The sequence below is a fragment of the Aythya fuligula genome, chromosome 18 (assembly GCF_009819795.1).
Source record: "Aythya fuligula isolate bAytFul2 chromosome 18, bAytFul2.pri, whole genome shotgun sequence".
In the NCBI taxonomy this organism is placed as follows: domain Eukaryota; kingdom Metazoa; phylum Chordata; class Aves; order Anseriformes; family Anatidae; genus Aythya; species Aythya fuligula.
In genome coordinates, this window is record NC_045576.1 from 5,590,220 (window position 1) to 5,609,890 (window position 19,671).

The following is a 19,671-nucleotide window of genomic DNA, read 5'->3' on the forward strand; positions in this document are numbered from 1 at the left end:
AGAGTTGGTCTGGTTTCACAGCACCTTTTTAAGTTTTGAATCATCTGCCGAAACGTGACCTTCTCTTTTTAAGAGGGTGTTCAGTGAGTCACATTTAAAGCCCTAAATGCAAAGAGGACTCCCAGAACACATCCCTTCTTCAGTAACAGCATATACCAGAAATAAAAATGTTTGTCTGCTAGAGGGGATAGAAGAAATTACCATTCGCAGTTTGCCAGCTCATGGAAAATGAGTCCATTAGGACCCACCATTGTTGATTTCCCCCCACATTTAATGGTTGCCAAATTAATATGCCAAGAAGGTCACCTACAAGGTGTGAATCCACCCAGAGACCTTGTCTTGGCAGTGAAAAGCAGTCTCAAAAGAAAACATCAAGCTTTTCTGTGAAGTCAGCAGCAAAGTATCCTGGCACCCTGATAAACAGCTTAATATAATTGTACAAATTGATGAACAAAAAAAAAGAGCCAAATTTTCAAGGTGTCTGTCCAGAAAAGTCATAGCTCATTAACATACTCAGCGCTTTTTATTTCTTTTTTTGGTTAACTGAAGAATTGGAAGGGTATCCATTTGTAAAACAAGCATTTCAAGCATTAAAGGCCTCGTAGAAGAGATTTCCAGAAACTCTGTAAATCGCTGCCTCTCTCTATAAATTAAAAATCATTTCCTTCTTGGAGAGGTGCTGATTTCAGGCACATACCCCTGTGCTTCTGCACCACTGAGTCTTCAGCTTGAAGGCTCAGATGAAGGTCCCAGGGAGGTACATAGTTGATGGTGCATCTGACCTGACAGCTCAGAGATTCAGCCAGTCCAGATTCCTTGGAAAGCCTCATGATTATCCAACAGTCAACCTAGATATTTTGAAGGTTTAGCTTTGTTTGGATGCATTTAAAGGTTAGGGAAATACAGGAGATGGTACTTCCAGGCTGCTTTATCAATTTTACAATGAGAAGTTTCTAAGCAAGGCATTTCTCATGATCCTGCAAGTCTGATCTGCATGTGTAGGGTCCCATTAAAATCAGTAAGACTTCACAAAGGAAGAACTCTACCAGCAGGGATCCTTTAACAAGATCACTTCCTCAATGCGAGCCAGCCTCTGATAAAGAGCAGCAAAAAAAGTTCTTCTTGTATGTTTCAAAATTCAGTATTCACTATCCACAAATTACCATGAAAAGACAAGGATATTCAAGAGCGGGCAGCATCAATCCCTACCTCATCATTATTTCAGCCATGTAAGAAAACAGGCCAGACGGAAACAAATACCTCTCTGAAATATAGGGTGTCCTTTTAACTATGGACAGTGCCTGCAGTAGATGAACAATAAGAGAACATTTGGGAAAAAAAAATCCTAAAGAATGGGAAAGAAAATGAGCAAGATTTGACAGTTTCACCAAGGTCAAAAATTCTTCTTAAAGATTAACACACTTCATGGGCTAAGAAGGCTATAGGAAAAAGCTAGCTGCTTTGAGTATGGTTGAGAAAGATGAGCTACATGTGAGTATAGCAGGGTCTGTCCACTGAAATACACCGGGTGTCAAAAACAGTACAGAACTAAAGCAGCCTGAGGCATTGCTAATTTACAGATACAAGCATGGTAAAGCTACAATTAACAACATGGGGCTTGCTCACTCTGTATCCCAGACTGTTCAGGGAAATCTCTTGCTTTAGGACAATCCTAATCCTTTAGAAACTAAAGGAACAGCCGTGAACCTGCGTTACAGACCTCAGACAGCACACAGCATGCTGCCTGCCCACAAATTGGTGCTGGTATCAGCATGACCCATCCCTGCTTGAGACATGGGCTCTGTTGTGTGTTTCCTGGTGTTTCCAGGCAGCTGCAGCCTTCATCAGACAGCACAAGGCTGAGCACTTCTCATACTACTACAACAGCAGTGCCAGTACCATCCTACAAGTGTCCCAAAGTATTCTAGCAAGCCAGGCTATGAATAAATAACAGGCTGCTCTTACGCTGTAGGTAAAAGCTTGAGTATGCTAGGACAGAATTGAGAGATGCCATAAGGGATTTGAGGGGAGATGATGGACAGAATCAAAGACAAACATGCAGTTCAGAAATGGATCAGTTATTTTCCTTCCTGAAAGTCTCCAGTACAAGCCAACAACGCTTGTATGGAAGATAAAAAGTGCCTACATGGATGCTTTAGGGATAAATGGGCTATCTTTAAGGGAAAGCTGAATGGTAGGTTTCAGCAAACATGCTGTAAAATTAGCTTTGAGTTTCCTAAGAAGGTTTACAAAAGCAGAGATAAAGCAAACTCTGCTATAGTTCTCCACAGTGTTTTACAAGGAGCAATAGACACTTACCGGGGAATTACCCACCACTTTACAACAGCTCTCACCACCGGATTTCCTGAGAAGTCTGCCTTGAACAAGGCTAAAATGATCAATGCATGCTGGAGCCATCTGTGGTTCATAAAGGAAATAACTCTTCTGCTATTCTTGGAATCTTTGGTTGGATTTCCTCACAATAGACTCAAAAGGGAGAGACAAGAGCTGGGATTTTCTTTCTTTGCTTGGGGGAAGAGAAGTAGGGTGGCTGTAGTTCCCCCTGCTCTCAGCAGTAGCACAGAAATGTCCTGACTTCCTGCAACGTATCTGCTTTGCTTCTAGGATTCAGACAAGGCAGAAATATTGTACAAAGCCAGACACGAGTGCTTCAGAGAAATCCAATTCACATGTAAAGGCAGTGCACAGATACCTGAGTGTAGATGGAACACGAGGAAAGGAAAGCTGTCAAAGAGAAATTCAGAAGTAGTAAGAATTGCAAGTGAGGAAAGAAAACCAGGTTTTCTTGATAGCATAGTCATTACCAATGCCATTTAAATTTTCTTTTATTTTTTTCTACACATAATGTGCTACAGCCTCAAAACATACCCTTCTGAAGTTATCATATAAATCAAAGCAAATAATTAAGACCTGAAGCTAAATTTCTGATGTAAATCTAAAATAAAATCCTTTTGTATATAGAGCATCCTGGAAAGCATTTTTGGACCCGAAATTCATTTAGATGGAGCTACATATCCAATATATAGACAATGCATATTTGGAAAAAATCGTGTAAACATTACAAAACTTCTGTTGATTTATGGTGAAATAAAATATTAAAAAAAAATATTAAATATTAAATATTTAAATATTTAATAAAAATATTAAATTAAAATATTAAAATATTAAAAATATTAAAAAAAAAAAAAGACACAACTGCTTACAGAAACAAAATTTTTAGACATGAAATATCCCAAGAAATCCAGTCAAAGCTCCGAGAATTAGGTTGTATGGGATTAATAAATAAAATTGTAAAACTAAATAAAATGCATACTATAACATTGAAACCCAGGTATGTGCTAGAGACCAGACCTGATCTCACACCTGTTAGCTTTATAAGAAAGATATTCTCCAACACCTTTGAATAGAAGAATAATTTTCAGGGTAGTATAATCAATCTGAAGTCCTCCAGAAGCCTCACCCAACGCCTTAGGAAGGATTCAAAGCCTGGTTTGGTCTCCTGACATATTTTCTATTTCACCCTGGCTTCTATTTCTTGCAAGCAGGCTTTACCTTTCTTTAAAAATGCTTTTATTTCAAAGTACAAATTAACACTCCCAAATACTTGAAATGAGTATGCTCTAAGGTACAAAGCTGCAAATTTATGTCCAGATTTCACCCCAGTTCCCACTGAACATATATTGACCTTTCTTTACTTTATTTGAACCACAAGGGCTCTAAACAAAGGTTTTCACACCCCCAGGAAACATCAAGCCAGATTTTGTTTTTACCATGCGTTCGATTAAGAGCACTTGTCTGCAGCAGCTTGGCACCAGATTTATAGGAGTTTCATAGAACAAATCCTGCCCTCGACCTAATCTGAGTTCTGAGAAAAAGAGCACTGCCTTTCCCAGTAGCAGCAGGGAGGCTGAACCTGAAAGAGGACAGACAGAAACATCAGTAGAAATGAAAGTATTTCAAATTCAGAATTACCTGTCAAGAAACGGGGAGAGAGACGCTTAATAAAAAGTTATTGGGGGCATTTATGGGGACTAAAATAAATTAAGTCAAGCTTATTTCTAACAATCACTGAATTCTGCAAATTCCAAGCTGCCCCAGGAACATTAGCCTTTCTGCTGTTACTATTCCCCTGCTGGAGGCTATGTTTAGAATCTTTTAGATTGTATTCTACTTCCTCATTTGCTATTTAATTTCTTCATAGATCTAGATATTGCTTTTAGTAGTCCGGATACTGAAGCTTCAAATATAAAATGTTGATTAGTACTGGAACACAACATATTGAATTATTATGCTCCTTTCAAAACGTGAATTCTCTTACCAGGTACAGCACACGCATTTTTCACAAATCACATCTGACAGGTTTGGTCATCATATTGAACACATTACTGAAGCTTAAAAAATCCAGAAACCACAAATACCAACTTGATTTTATTTCTGAATGTCAGTCAATTCACAGCATGGGAGAATGCACCGGGTTTGGAAGATATTACAACACACACAAGCTTTGTAAGATTAAAACCTGAGAGCAGATTAGTTGGGATTTCCCCCATGGTCTAACATGGTCTTGTTAAGCAGTATTTTAGAGAGGGCAGTTCTCAAAGTGCTATTTTCACTTAGTGCAACTCAAAGCCTGCATGACAGAGAAGTAACTAATAAACGTATTTTTTTTTTTTAATTACAAAGCCCTAGTGAGAAAACTTACAGTGAAGTAAGAATTTCAGAACACAGGACCTCAGCCTGGAGAATCAAACCAAAATCTGCAGAAGTCCACTGACATTTAGATTCTGCTGATACTTGATATTTTTGTGGAAAAGGCCCTGCATTTAAATCACAAATTGATGTCAAAAAAAAGTGTTAACCCACTAAAGCTGTTGCTGGTGTCTGGTCTTTACATAGACATACAACTTTGGTGTGAGGCAACTTTCTTTGAATTAACAGGCTTTGAGACAAGTATTTAAATACAGAACCAACCTATCATTTTCCTAGCATCCAGCCCTTTTAACAATTCCTTGTTAACAAGAATGCCCTTCTCAGTTTTCAGAAGACATGAAATTATAGAAGACCAACTTTGCTGGTGTGCCAACTTAAAATACTCACAATAGCACAAGTGCAAGTGTCCAGTCATCATTCTCTTTATTACATCTTCAGTATAATTCCCCCATACTTACAACTTCCATAAAAGGAGAGATTAAAACAAAAAATGAAAATTACATGAAACTGTATGCATTAAAAAAGCTCATCCCCACATTTTCATTTTCATAGAAAAGATAGACCATTAATAAACCAAATCAATGCTCACTTCAAAATTTGAAGAAAAAATAATTTTTCCTATGATTTACTTAAAGTGTTGACCACAAAAACCTTTGATTGTGGTAAGAAAGCAAGGCAGTTGGCAAGATTACTTGTTTTATTTCATTTGTAATACAATGCAATCAATTCTTCCTGAAGTTCTTGCGATTTATTATTCAAGGAACATCACAGACTAATGATCCTAGTTAACAGAAGTCTTCATATTAAACCAAAAAAAAAAAAAAAGAAGTCTATAAAAAGCTATTGATAAACTTCCTGAAACAGATAAAACATTGTTTTGGACAAGCTAAACAGTATTTCACCATACAGGATATGTAAGTTATATCAACTGTAACAAAAATCAAGTTTTCTTAATCTTGGTCTTAAAACTTAATTTTGGCCCAATAAATAGATGTTTCAAAGTGTTTATACAATTGAGCTCCAGCTCGAGAGCACTTCAATTTAAGATGTAAGTGGATGCTAATTTCCGTAAGAACCCACATACAACAGACAACTGGTCCATGTGGTTTTGTTATCCGGCTATCCAAGCAGCAAGTCAGTTTACAGGATCAAGTCTAAGGATTCCAGCACCAGCGCATGGAAAACCACCACAAAACTAACTTTCTTCTCACCTGTGTCCCTCCCAAACCCTACTGTCCTAACTGGGAATTTGGTAATGATGAATGCTCAGCTGAATCCAGAAAACTGACTTCTTCTGCCCAGCTCTCCTTTTAATATATTTACATTTTTTAATATACTTACATAAATATAATTTACATGGTTATACGGTCAAGTCATTCCCATAAGGAGCTCTTAATAACTTTAGGATGGGGCTTGCAACCAGGAGATTAATCACTTTTCTTAAGACACCACTGAGAAAGTGAGGCAAGTTGGGAATGCTGCATTCTGGTCAGAGGAACCTACTGTGGTGCCATTCCCTAACGCACAACATTTGTAATCCTGAAGTGATGTGCTTTCTGGCTAACTAAAAGGTTGTAGTTCTGACATTGTATTAACTAGTCCTTGCTTGTAGCAGAAAATATCTGTAGTCATTTAATTTAAAAAAAAAAGTTCAAGTAAAGCCCAGGAGTCAAACCACAGGTGTATCGCCCACTAATGCCCATGCTAAAGGAGAAAACGTTCCTCTCAGCAGAAGACATGTCCAAAAGAATAACGCTCATCTTGCTGTATTAATTAGGTCAAAGTTTCCAAATCCTGTTAGTACTGGAAGAGACTATAGAATTTAATAACAGGTAACAGAAGCACGTGGTGTCATATCAAGATATGGTCCAAAGGTGGTTTGTATCTTTTAAACTAAAGAATCAAAATCAAAAATAAAAAAAAAAAAAAAAAATGAAGAACCCATTGCAGGACTCTACATGAAGACAAACCAGTTACAGAACATAACAAATTTAAGATGGTCCTTAAGGCACTGTTTGCAACACCTACAGAAAAGAACACATGAAAACAAAATGTTTTTTATATAACAAAATACAGCTGGGAAATTCTAATTGAATGCAAGTCTATAAAATTATCTCCGTTTTTCCTCTCCTCTTGCAGGGCTTCTCTCATTCCATTCGACCTCATGTTCCATCCCGGGAGGAATTATGTCAGGACCGGATCCCCAATGCTGTGCTCTGGGTTGCAAGTGAAGGAGATGGTGATGGCATAGCGAGTGCCCCAGCGAACCTTTTCCACCCGATGAAGATTCTCTGATCCAGAGGTGAAGAAGGAAACCCGGCCTGTAAAGACAAAAGCATTTAATCAGCGACACAGAGTTTGCCATTCAGCTACCAGCTCTCTACGCAGTTTTGCTGTTGTTGTCTCAGTCCAAGCGTTCCCTAGCTACCTGAGAGCCCACAGGTCAGCCCAGAGCCGAACTGTTATGAGCTTATGCTGCACTCTGACAGCTTTATGGACTGTTTAAAGTCTATGTTAATCCTTCGTGCTACAAAGCTGGAGACATAGTTCTACCATATCCCATAGTTTATAAAAGACAGGAGGAAGCCAAGTACATCTGAATCCAGTTCTTAGTTGCCTCAATTAAAAAGAGAAAAAAAAAAAAAAAAGAAAAAAGCAACCCTAGTGACTGTCAGCAAAGTGTACTGATTTCCTCCCTGCTCCCTTCTAGTCTGGGCTCTAATTTTAGACCAAAGAAGGAGGAAGTGCTCCAGAGGTGGCAAAAGGTCTTCAGCGAAAAAATGCTCAGCAGGTTTACAAGCAGCTGTGGCAGCTTATCAGCATTATACCAAGTATTTGCTATAGCTTTTTGTGCACACTCAGATCACTCACTGTTCAGCCAGGACAGAACATTATGTATCACTCCTGTATACCAATTATTTTTCCTTAGGAACAGACACTCCATCAATACATAGGCTTGGAAATTGTTTTACAGATGCAAACGCTTGCCCCTGTCCTTCATCCCATTTAAGTTTCGGGTGCCACCACCACCAACATGCCTCAGGGCTCTCCAGGCCTTGGGTTGCTTCAAGGTGAAAGCCAGTTACTTTAGGGATGCCAACAGAGGTGTACTAGCGTCCCACTTAACCAAACAGCAGATTGGGGCACTCTACACTTCCACATTATTTAACTGTTTTGAGAACATAGCAGTTTAATGTTAAGCGAGTAACTTGGAACTGAAGCAACTCCGTAGGACTCAAATTTCCTGAAAAGCCAATAGTACTCATATGCACAGCAGTTTTATCCCAATACAGATTAGAGTCTGTTAAAAGCTTATCTCGAGGAACTCATACAATCTGACTGCCTGGGACCACCAGGCCAAACAAAACACTTAAATGCCCACTTAATTTCTGCACAATAACAAGACAAACTATTCCAACCTTTGTACAATACACTGCAGAAACAGGCACAAGCTACACAGCTAGTGTTCCCTTCTAACTAAAGATCCAGAAGTTATCTTGCCTGCATATTCTTCAGCAGCACACGAGAAATTTGAACAAATCTAGACTGGCCTCATGGAGCTTGGGCAGCCTCTGAGTCCCTTCCACATTCAGTTGCAGTTCACATTTAATCTTTCCTAGGAATCACTCCTAGCTGCCAAGCAGAAATATGAAGTCATGTATTATCTTCTGTGCCACTGGCTGCACATCAATAATGGATAAAGCTATAAATATATGTAAAAAATAAATTTATTTGTATGCAAAGCTCATGCACACCTTGGTGTCCTGCTCTTCTGGATGAAAGACTAAATGAAGGCAAGGTTCTCATATCCTCTGAGTGCTACAGTTAACAGAACCCTTGAGGATTTCATACAAAGTCCCTTTATCCTGAAAACGTGTGCTTTTTTTTTTTTTTTTTTTTTTTTTTTACTTTCTTAAATCATATTTGAATACCATTCAACTACTTCATTATTAAGTCCCTCACCTACTCACCCAAAGTTTTGCCTTAAACTCATTTCCAAGCATTTTTGTTTGATCTCTTATAAGAAATATTAGCAGTTCAGAATTAGACAAGTTTCAGTGTACTGTTTAAGCCAGTTAAAATGGATTCTTTGGCTATACAGAATGTTTTCATTTTCTTCTTTAATAAATATGTCTTCAGATATATTGTATTTTATAACTCCTTACGTATCTGGTCCCACAACTGCCAGAGGGGGTCTCCATGTCACCAAACAAGCCTTCAGCCCATTTCTTAAGATACTTTTTCCTCACTTGAGAAGAATTTCTTTTAAAATCATTTCCATTGCAAAATTTTGAAATGAAAGTACAGTCTCTCCACAGTACACTATTCTCAATAGTAGAACTGTTCACAGAAAGGGCAAGGAACATTAATTCCCATCCCACCTGATAAAATCTTCAAGGAATATACAGTAGCATCATTATTCAGAGATATCTGGAGAAAGACACAAGATAAAGGTGCACCGCTACAGAACAAGATGATTTATTGCTCTTCCAAGTACACTGAGCCTAGACACTTCAGAATTTTCCTTCAATACACAGTATATAGAAACCACTTCAAAAGTTAAATCACTACAAGAAAAAAAGCAGGTCAGAACTAAGCAAGTTGCTTAGAAAAGTATGTACCTAATCCTAGGCTATAATCTGTCCTCGGTTCTAGCAATTGTTTTTTAATCAATTTTGAGTTTGAGATTTTAAGCCCGAAAATTCCAAACCATGAACCACGTCAGCAAGTTAGTAGGGCCATACATGATGTGGGTCTGTTTTTAGCTGTGAGACTCTATTCAAAGCACTTGAAGTGCAAACTTTATATTAAAAAAGCATTATATGCTGACGCAATTGCTGTAGCCATGCTAGGAACTCTCATTTTGAAAAGAGAGAAAGGCACACACAAGGCAGGTCCGCTGAGCTCTCCACACTGTGAGTAAGTGCTAGAGTGAATGCTGAGCTTCACAAAAGATCAGTGTTGTATTACAGATGCCGAAGAATAGCTATGCAACTACTCATTGCAAACCAAGTGTGTATGCACATGCAATTTCCCGGTGAAACGTTTTTAAGTGACAAAAGCTCTGGGTAAAGCGCGCAAAAATTCTAATCCTGCTTCCTTTGTTCTTTTCTTTTGTTATTTGAATTGACAATGGCCTCAAATATGTCTTTTCATTTTTGTCTCCTCTCCTCTGACTGTCTTGCAGATTCTTTCCGACTTGCTTTTCTCTTCCAGTAATGAAATCTTGACAACTGCTTCCTGCCACATAAATTTGGGGTTGATTTATGAACATTTGGTTTTAAAATGTAAGCTTTTTTGAGATCACAGGCTACTATTCAACACCGCTTTATAGTATGATATTACCTAACCAAAAAAGAGGAAGTATGTTATTGCTGGTTCTTAAGGGATGAACTCCTGGGGAATGGAAGAAACAGGAGAGGGATCATCTCCCATTTTGAGGTCCTTGGTTCTAAGCTTTAAGAAAGACACTGGTCTCTGAGCCAGGTCCTGAAGGATAAAGATTGGAATGGAGGTGTCCTTCGGTTAGGGGTGATGCCCATGGTGATAACAAAGAAATTCTTTTTCCCACCAAGATTATTCAAGAGTATTTCAACCCAAACAGAATTATTTAACTCACATTTTCCCCAGTCGCTGCAAGGTGCCAAGAACTCCATCACCTGTTTAGTTTCACGATGCTTTAACCTCAGCCTCAGGGATGAGTTTTAGACCCAGGAGTTACAAGAACTGTGGTCTGCTCTCCCACACCTGTGGTCCATCTCCTTCACACCTCCTCTTTCCATTTAATGAGATATAAATCAGGCACAGCAAGGCACGGCAATTAGTGCAGCACATCGGAGCATTTAGTGCTTTTAACACTTAGACATACTATTCCCATATCAGATTAAAAGAACACTGACATTTCTGAAGGCACTTCTTTGAATGATCTTTCCTCTTTTCTGGCCACCACCAAACACTTAAAACTCCTTTACAGCTGTTTCCAAATGCCTTCAAGACTCCCATCAGCTTATATAGCAGCGGGACGTAGAGCCCTAGCCTAGTTCCTGCAGAGGAGCCAAACTTTCTTACTGCAACAAGGTAGTAGAGGAAGTTCTCCCACACAAACGCAGTTGTTCTCACCTTTCTTACTATAAAAGAAAAACAAAGAGGACAAAGAATCAGAATGATTTGTGGTAACCAGAATAGCAAAGGGAGCCTGTTTCTAAATCATTAGCTTGCCCATAGCCCTCAGATCTCTATAGGAACAGAAGTAATCAATCAAGCCTTGCCTTTGATCTCTATTTGACAGCAAGCTAGATCTAAGATTACCTGAATCTACAGCCTGTTTTCTCTTCCCTTCCATGTTTCCTCTATGATTCTATGCTTCAAGATGGAGTTGGTACACTAAAAGGCTTAGCTGATGAGCTGTGCTCCTTGCAGACTGCACAAAGTGTTACCGTGACACAGTCGCTCCCCCTCCCATTCGCAGCCACTGCTCCGGCTCTGCTTCTGTGCTAGCTCCATCCCCAGGTGCAGCTGCCTCTCAGCCCTTTTTCTGTGAGCCTTAAACATTCACACAAGTTTTTAATATTTACAAAAGTAAGCAAAGAATAAACTGTATTGGGGATCAAAGAAAAGCTATCATGGAAAGCTCACATGCCAATTCACTTATACATGCCAGTCTGATCTAGGATGAGGAATTGCTAACAAGCTCAGCACCACCGCATCCATCAAAACTGAGCCTAGCCTTCAGTGTCACTGACACAAGTCAAGCTCTTAAATGCTGTCAGGCTCAGAAAAGCTTATGATGTGAAAAACAGGAAAGAAAATACAGGATCAAGACCTTAATCATATTAGAGGTAACCCCTTGTTCTCATGATTTTTTGAGAAGTGATTTTTGCACTGATCCACAGGAACTGTTATTTCTGAAGGCATACAAGTGCCAGTCACAAGATCCAGTACTGAGCTGTACATGACTGTAATTGTGATAAAGTAACACTATTATTTTCATGAAAAATACTTAAGAAGCAACAAAAGCAACAGCTATTTCGCTATAAAGCAATGATGTCCCATTTAATTACTCTTCCAGCTATAATATCTCAGATTCCTATAAGGCTTGCTCTCGGGAGATTTTATCCCTGTTGAATTTTAACATTCAGTTGCACTTCCACAAGCAGACTGCCTGCAATATTCTACCTAACGTCAGTACTGGGAAGCAATATAGACTAGCAGAATATAAAAAGAAAACAATTTTAATTGACAACTATGTCCTTGACTTGTACTGTGACTTTGATCAAACCGCTTAACCTCTCATTTGTTTCCTTGCCTCTAAAACGAAGAAAACATTGACATATTCTAACAGTGTTACTGCAAAAATTAATTAGTAAACACCAGTACAATACTTTGCAATTAACACACGTTCTTTTGCTTTACAAGTAGAATAGAGTATCCTGTTGTTCTTATTCTGACAAGAGAAAAAAAAAATAAAAGGTGTGTAAGACTAAATAATAAAAAAAAAAAAGTAGAGAATACATAAAAAGACTGAGAACCATGCAAATGTTAACATAGCACAATGCTCATAAGGAAGAAAGAAAAAACAACCCCACAATACAACATTGTTTTGCCTCTTATTGTAGATTCACTGCATATAGAATTACATTCACTGCGTAATTTAGATGAGAATTTGAACGGAGATCTGGTCAAATCCCTTTCTCATATCAGGGCCAACTTCTAAGTTATATCTGAGTTGCGTCAGGTTGCTCAGGGTCATACCACCAGCACATGTAAATGCAGCATTAACAGCACAAGTTAGTCAGCACACTTTTAGATATGGAACTTCCTGACCATGTGTCTCAGACATACATTTTGCTACCATTGTGTCTCCTGTGATCAACTGTTGAGCAGAAAGCCGTGACCAGATGATCTGCAGAGGTCCACTCCATCAAATCATTCTGATTTTACATGGCAGAGGCCATTCACATTAATATCAACTTTGGCAGTCACTTTCTGCAGCCTACCTGGTGTTGCCACCGGATTCCCACCCCCCTTTGTGCTCCCATCCTTCACGTGAGACTGGCTCTTTTGCTTTCTTGGCAGCACCATTTTGGCCCTTCTAGCTTAATTCACTGCCAAATTTCCTTGTAAACTCTTTGGCTTATCAAGCAGAAACTGCAAAACAGGTGTTGGACTGTCTTGACCCACACTTAATCATGCAAGCAAGTTAAGGGAGCACAAAGTCCCCTCGCCCTTCTCCTCTGGTCTGCCTGAACAGGGGCTGGACATCAGGGAAGGACAGGGGCTGCCACTGCCTACTGCCTGGCACAGAGCAGGGCTGGGGGATGTAAAAGCTCTCACCTCCAACCACCATCCAGAGCAGCTGGAAATGAGGCAACTCCTCTGCCAGATGAAAGGGAAGCATGAACAGTTTATTTGGCACTACAGATCTACTCAGCATCTTATATATTATGCGCTGACAGCTTTGACTGGCTGCTCTACCAGCTCTGAGTGTTACTCTAGAAAGTAAGAAAATTGTGTTTAGTCTGCTGAATGACACCAAGACAGAAGCACTGTCTGGGAAACTGCACACACAATTGTCTTCTCATCCTTGTCAGCTGTTCAGGAGTCACTGCTAATTCATCCTTATATAAAGCCTCTCCTCCCACCCCTCAAACACTATCACTAGGCAAAAAAAAAAAAAAAAAAAAAAAAAAAAAAAATTTTGTAATCACAATAAAATTTACTTAATGGATATACTTATTCAATTATTATAAATATATCGTTGAAAGGGGAAAGCTTTAAGCAAGTCTTTACCTAAGCCTTATGAAAGTAAAGAGGAATGACAGCACCTGAGCATGATCTGACTTGAGATGAATGGGACAGGTTACACTTCTGTCACAGCTCTGGTTCCAGGGTTTTCCCAGTCCAAGGTGTGCCAGGTACCTTCCTCAGGTGACAGCAGCACCATCCAGTAATGCTGTCTCTTGCATGTTAAATTTGGGAAACCTTTTTGAAGGCAGTCCTGAAAGCTGCCAGCTGGGTAAAAGAGCAGCTGCTGTGTGCATCCTACCTACCTGCACACCACTACGCTGCTGATCTAGAAATCATCCCAGATATAAACCAAGTTTATATCTACTGTTTTGAAGACTTGAGTCTGGATGATATGCCAAACCTTTACAGCAGAAGAGAGTGCACCAGCTTCCCTAAACAAGTTCCCCACATACACAGGTGAAAAGTATACCAAGCACAGAAGCGTAAAGGTGAGTAGGTCCTAATAAGAAACTAAAACACAGTGGGCATCTAATGAAGCCTAGATGCAAAGTCGCCCCAGATTTTTTTGGTAGAGAAATTACTTGCTGTTATGAATAAAATCAATGATTATCAGGGAGAACTTTTTATAGCTGGCTTGTAATTTGCTGAAGTATTATTAATACTTTTATAAGTACTTGATTCTACTTTAAATTCATAATCACCTGTGCTGAAAAGTTCCAAATTACACTTTTTAAAGAAAATAAATGAACAAAGTTACTCCCCACTAAAAATAATTTCCTATGAAAATAAAAAGACATAAGCATTTTTAGATTTCAACAGAATCCCTGCCTGCTTCTATTCCACCAGCACAGTTGGTTGCTCAAAGCAACAGGAGTTTCTGCTCTGTACATTTTGTCTGAAAGTGTGACAATCCAGTGACGTATTTGGAAATCAGAACTACATAACCCTGCTCTCGCCTCTTCACCCTTAGTGTCACCCAGGCCTTTTGGCTCCTTCTCTTCTCCCTACAGCTAAAGGAGAAGGACAGGGTTATCACCTCTGCTCTGCCCCCCAGTATCCCCCTTTAGTATTCAGCCTCACCCAACCATGACTCTCAGAGCTGCTTCTGTTGGACTCCTACAGAAAGTTCTCAGCACAAGGAGCCTGTAAGGACAAAGTGTTGCACTTTGTGTCACATGAAATACCACTGGGTCATCTATTTTCCTTTTCTTGACCTTGCTAAACATACCATTTTTAGTAGAGCTGTAGTCAAATCACATAGATGCCCAAGTTCTGGATTTTAGACCTAATAGAAATGGACTTCAAACTTATATTCAGAATCACTGAAGCACAAACACAAAGGTAACTTCTGCTACTCATTTCAAGAAATGCACTTCAAACAAAAAGGAGTTCATGACAGAATCACAGAATCATTAAGGCTGGAAAAGACCTCTAAGATCATCCAGTCCCATCATCCACCTGCCACCAGTATCACCCAATAAACCGTGTACCACACCTATCCTTTACTTAAACACCTCCAGGGATGGTGATTCCACTATTTCCCTGGGCAGCCTGTTCCAATGCACCCACTGCTTGTGATATTAAAACTCAGAAAGCGCAGGAACCAAGAATGGAAACATCGTTACTGATCTATACAGCATAACGCATCTGAAAGAGTTCGTTTTGCATTTTATTTTACTTCACCTGTTACATTACCCGAATTTCATCAAGTAACTGGTTGATTTTCCTCTTCTTTATACCGTCAACTTTGCTGCATATTTGTTCAGCAGCATCCAATCAAGTTTCTAAAATATCAGCCTGCGTGTGCATTATGAAAACCGAAGTCCTGTAGAAATGCATTAAGGAATGACAAGCAAACAAGATGCATACTGCATGTGCTCATTAATAACTGTTTTATACCAGGAGAAAGCCTCAGAGGTCAATTCACCACAGTGACAATGCTCTGCAATGCCCTGTAATGCACTAACACATCAGGTTAGCACCCCCCAACCTCCTTACACACCTCAATCCTTTCAATTGCCCAATTAAAACAACCATTACTATCCTCAGTAATACAGATGCTTCATACTAAGCACAACACCTAATTGAGGATAAGTCATATGCAGCATGGGAAGCGCAGGTCTGATCTGAGCCTCCCAAGTACTGCTGCTTTATGTGCCCAATTAAAAGACTATTTATTTTAATGACATCAGAAACCTGTCACTAAGTATGACTGGAACACAAAACCAGAGTCTGGAAGAAAGTTAACCTTCTATAGGAAACAGAACAGAAAGCAAAAGAAAGTCTTCTGAGCTCCACATAGAAACAAGGAGCTCTTCAGCTCCTGTATGTGCCTATTTCAACAGATTGTTGTCACAGCTGCAACAGCTCCTCCTTTTTCTACCATTTCTGTGTAATTGTCTTACCCATCCCAAGTGCAATTCATGATTGGTACTGCAAATCAATAAAGTGCCACCTCTCCTTTAACCCAGGAGCTTTGCGTAGCTGGATATTACTGCAGCTGCTAATGCCTGCTCCATTTACCTTCTCTAGGACTGACAACTATTTGTGGGGCATTTTTGCTTTGTTTTTAAATCAATCAGCTTTCAGCTATTATTGATTTGTCATCAAGATGTGATCCAGTTTTGCTGATTGGAGCAAAACTAAAGCTAGGAATGCCAGAAGATCACCTTCATCTAGATTAAATCAGCATTAACCAGGTTAAATGTGGAGAAGGAGTACCCACACTCAGTGAAAAATCAGCTGTTCCATAACACAAAATGGATTACTAAATAATTACTAAAGAAATGCTTTTAACACAAGGTGTAAAAACCATGTTATATCGTTGTGCGACCTCCAAATCTGGAATATATATATAATTTTTTTTAATTTTTTTTTTTTTTTTTTTACTATGTCATTGAACCGTCAATATACAGCATTCCCACAGCCTTTAGTAGTGAATTCCTCCAAACTGATGATGTGGGTTGTGTTTTTTTTTTTTTTGAAAGAGCACAATAAAATAAAGATTAAACAGAAAAACTGAACAATCAGGCTTTGAATTTATACTTCTTTCCATTCTAAATGAAGAATAATCCAACCTCACAGTTTCCCAAATGGCTCATACCTTCATCTCAAATACTTTTGCACTTGCAGAAAGACACTTTGCTCTGGCAACTACAAAAATATGCTAAGTTTGATATTCACAAATGAAACAGAGAAGTAACATTTCACACGAGCCAATGCACATAATTCATTTTCCATCATGGATTATTTTCTTCCAGTGATTATGACCTTTTTATCTGCCCTTACATAAAAAACAACTTGTATAAAGAACAAACTCCTTTGTGAGTTGAAAGTAAGCTCAACAAAGCTGACCTTAAAGACAAGAAGTGTACATGCAAATACAGAACACACAACTAGTACAGATATTTCATTCCAGCTGCAGGGTTTCATCTACACTTATAAAATTAAGCCCGTGACCTCTCTGTAATATTGCCAGTACCCAGATTCACACAAGGCTCTCCAAAATAATGAAATTTTAAATGTTTTACACTGGCAAACTTAATAGCAGCATAAAGTATACTGATTTTAACATTAAAAAAGGGAATGCTTTATTGTCTGTCATTTATACTTAATCTAACTGTATCTGTTGAAGCTTCCTGCAACAAATCGCAGGCCAGACAAAGAAAGTTAATGATGAAAGGGCCAAGGCCTTGGTTTTGAAGAACCTCATTCTAACAGTTGCTCTATTGCATAGAATCATGGAACGGGTTGGGTTGGAAGGGACCTTAAAGCTCATCTAATTCCAACCCCCTGCCATGGGCAGGGACCCCTCCCACCAGCCCAGGTTGCCCAAAGCCCCATCCAGCCTGGCCTTAAACACCTCCAGGGATGGGGCAGCCATGGCTTCTCTGGGCAACCTGTGCCAATGCCTCACCATCCTCTGAGTAAAAAACTTCTTCCATATATCTAATCTAATCCTACCCTCTTTTAGTGTAAAGCCATTCCCCCTTGTCCTATTACTACACTCCCCAACAAGAGTTCCTGCCCAGCTTTCCTGCAGCCCCCTTCAGGCACTGGCAGGCTGCTGTAAGGTCCCCCCAGAGCCTTCTCCTCTCCAGGCTGAAGAACCCCAACTCCCTCTGCCTGGCTTCATAGCAGAGGTGTTTCAGCCCCTTGGTCATCCTCATGGCCCTCCTCTGTACTCATTTTAATACTTCCACATCCTTCTGATGCTGCAGGCCCCAGAGCTGAATGCAGGGCTCCAGGTAGGGTCTCACAAGAGCAGAGCAGAGGGGGACAATCCCCTCCCTCACCCTTCTACCCACACTTCTTTTGCTGCAGCCCAGGGTACAGCTGGCTTTCTGGGCTGCAAGTGCACGTGGCCAGCTCATGTGGAGCTTCTTGTCAACCAACACCCCCAGGTCCTTCTCACTGGGGCTGCTCTTGATCCATTCACTACCCAGCCTGTATTTGTGCTTGGCATTGCCCCAATCCAGGTGCATAACCTTGCACTTGCCCTTGTTAAACCTCATAAGGTTTGCACAGGCCCACCTCTCAGGCCTGTTGAGGTCCCTCCACATGGCAGCCCTTCTGCATATTGACCGCATCACACAGCTCAGTGTCATCAGCAAACTTGCAGAGGGTACACTCGATCTCACTGTCCATGTCACTAACGAAGATGTCAAACAGCACCGGTCCCAATACCGACCCCTGAGGAACACCACTGGTCACTGACCTCCACCTGGACATTGAGCTATTGACAGCAATTCTGAGTGCGACCATCCTGCCAATTCCTTACCCACCAAGTTGTTCACCCCTCAAATCCATGTCTCTTCAATTTAGAGACAAGGATACGATGGGGGCATACATGAAATGCCCAGGTAGAGGACGTCAGTTGCTCTTCCCCTGTTCACCAATGCTGTAAACCCATTGTAGAAGGCCACCAGATTTGTCAGGCACAACCTGCCCTTAGTGAAGCCATGCTGGTTGTTACCAATCACCTCCTTATTTTCTATGTGCAAATTTATTTTCTTCTTTTGAGGAGAGCTAACCCTGGTGCAAAGGATGAAAATAAAGTGACAATGCATTGCCATTTTGCCAATTCATTTTTGGAAACAGGATTAACAAAGGCATTTAGAAGCAATAGATACAACTTCAGAAATGTTTCTTTATCCAAAAAAAGTTTCCTTTCAAAGTAGTATTTTATTTGGAAAGGAGGATTCTTATTCTTGGTACAGGGAGTTTCTTGCAGCAGACAGAGGCCCCAACTTAAGGCAAGACACACACACTTCCCTTGTGCCCAGATAAGCTTCAGAGATGTGTCCCCTAACTCTAAATTTGTTTAAGTATTAGCCAAGGCTCTGTACACATGAATTGGCATGACAGTGGTGAATTGTTCATGTCCATTAAAAGGAAAAAAAAAAGTCTTGAGAGCATCCAGAGTAATGAATTTAATTCCCTCTTAGAGATAGATGTGTTAATTATTAAACAAACCAATATTACAGACCATGGTACAAATGATAGTCTTAAGAACACCCTCACTCATTTGAATATGTGCAAACAGGACTTAGGGACTTCTTACACAATTTACAAGTGGTATACTCAGAAAAGGGATAAATGTTTTAAAATTAGGCTCCACTTCTGTTTATGTAAGTTTTCCCTGTCCCAATCTGACTGGGCTAAGACTGAAAGCATTGAAACAGCAGAAAAAAAATTTGCCTGGGTAGCAGTCCCAAAAAACAGGGAAATTCACAATGTTTTTGTTTTGTTTTTATGATTATACTTTTTGTATTTCAGATGACTGCCTTCCTGCTCTGCTGCATCAGTAACAATGTCATTCTGTTTCCCATTGTAAAATCTGACTCTTTAATAAATTACTGCCTGCACAAAAAGGAATGTGCTCATTTTTGCTCATAGCACCAGATTCCCAAAATACAGTGTAATTCTGAAACAATAAGAAATGCCAGATCTTAGAATTTAAATTTCAGTACTGTTATGGAGAAGGTAAACTGGCTGCCAGGCACTGGAACTAAACCAGTGATCATGACAGTCAACTCTAAAGCCTGAATCATCGTAAATGAGAAGCATAAATGCTTATTGACACATGGTTTAAAAAGTTGGACTGATAAGAAAAGCAAAGGATCAAAAGAAGCATAAAACAAAAACAAAAAAAAAAAAAGGGGGAAAAAAGGAAAATAAAGCACTGCAAAG

The 19,671-nt window shown here is 39.6% G+C and overlaps 1 protein-coding gene across 1 annotated transcript in view; it reads right to left on the minus strand.

Moving 5' to 3' along the window:
• Positions 1–4,436: 4,436 nt before the first annotated feature.
• Positions 4,437–19,671, minus strand: part of OGFOD3 (2-oxoglutarate and iron dependent oxygenase domain containing 3) — a 43,931-nt gene continuing 28,696 nt past the window's right edge. The window contains exon 8 of the mRNA XM_032199918.1: positions 4,437–7,052. Coding sequence (XP_032055809.1) covers positions 6,916–7,052 — 137 coding nt within the window. The 3' untranslated portion in view covers positions 4,437–6,915. The remainder of the gene's footprint in view (positions 7,053–19,671) is intronic.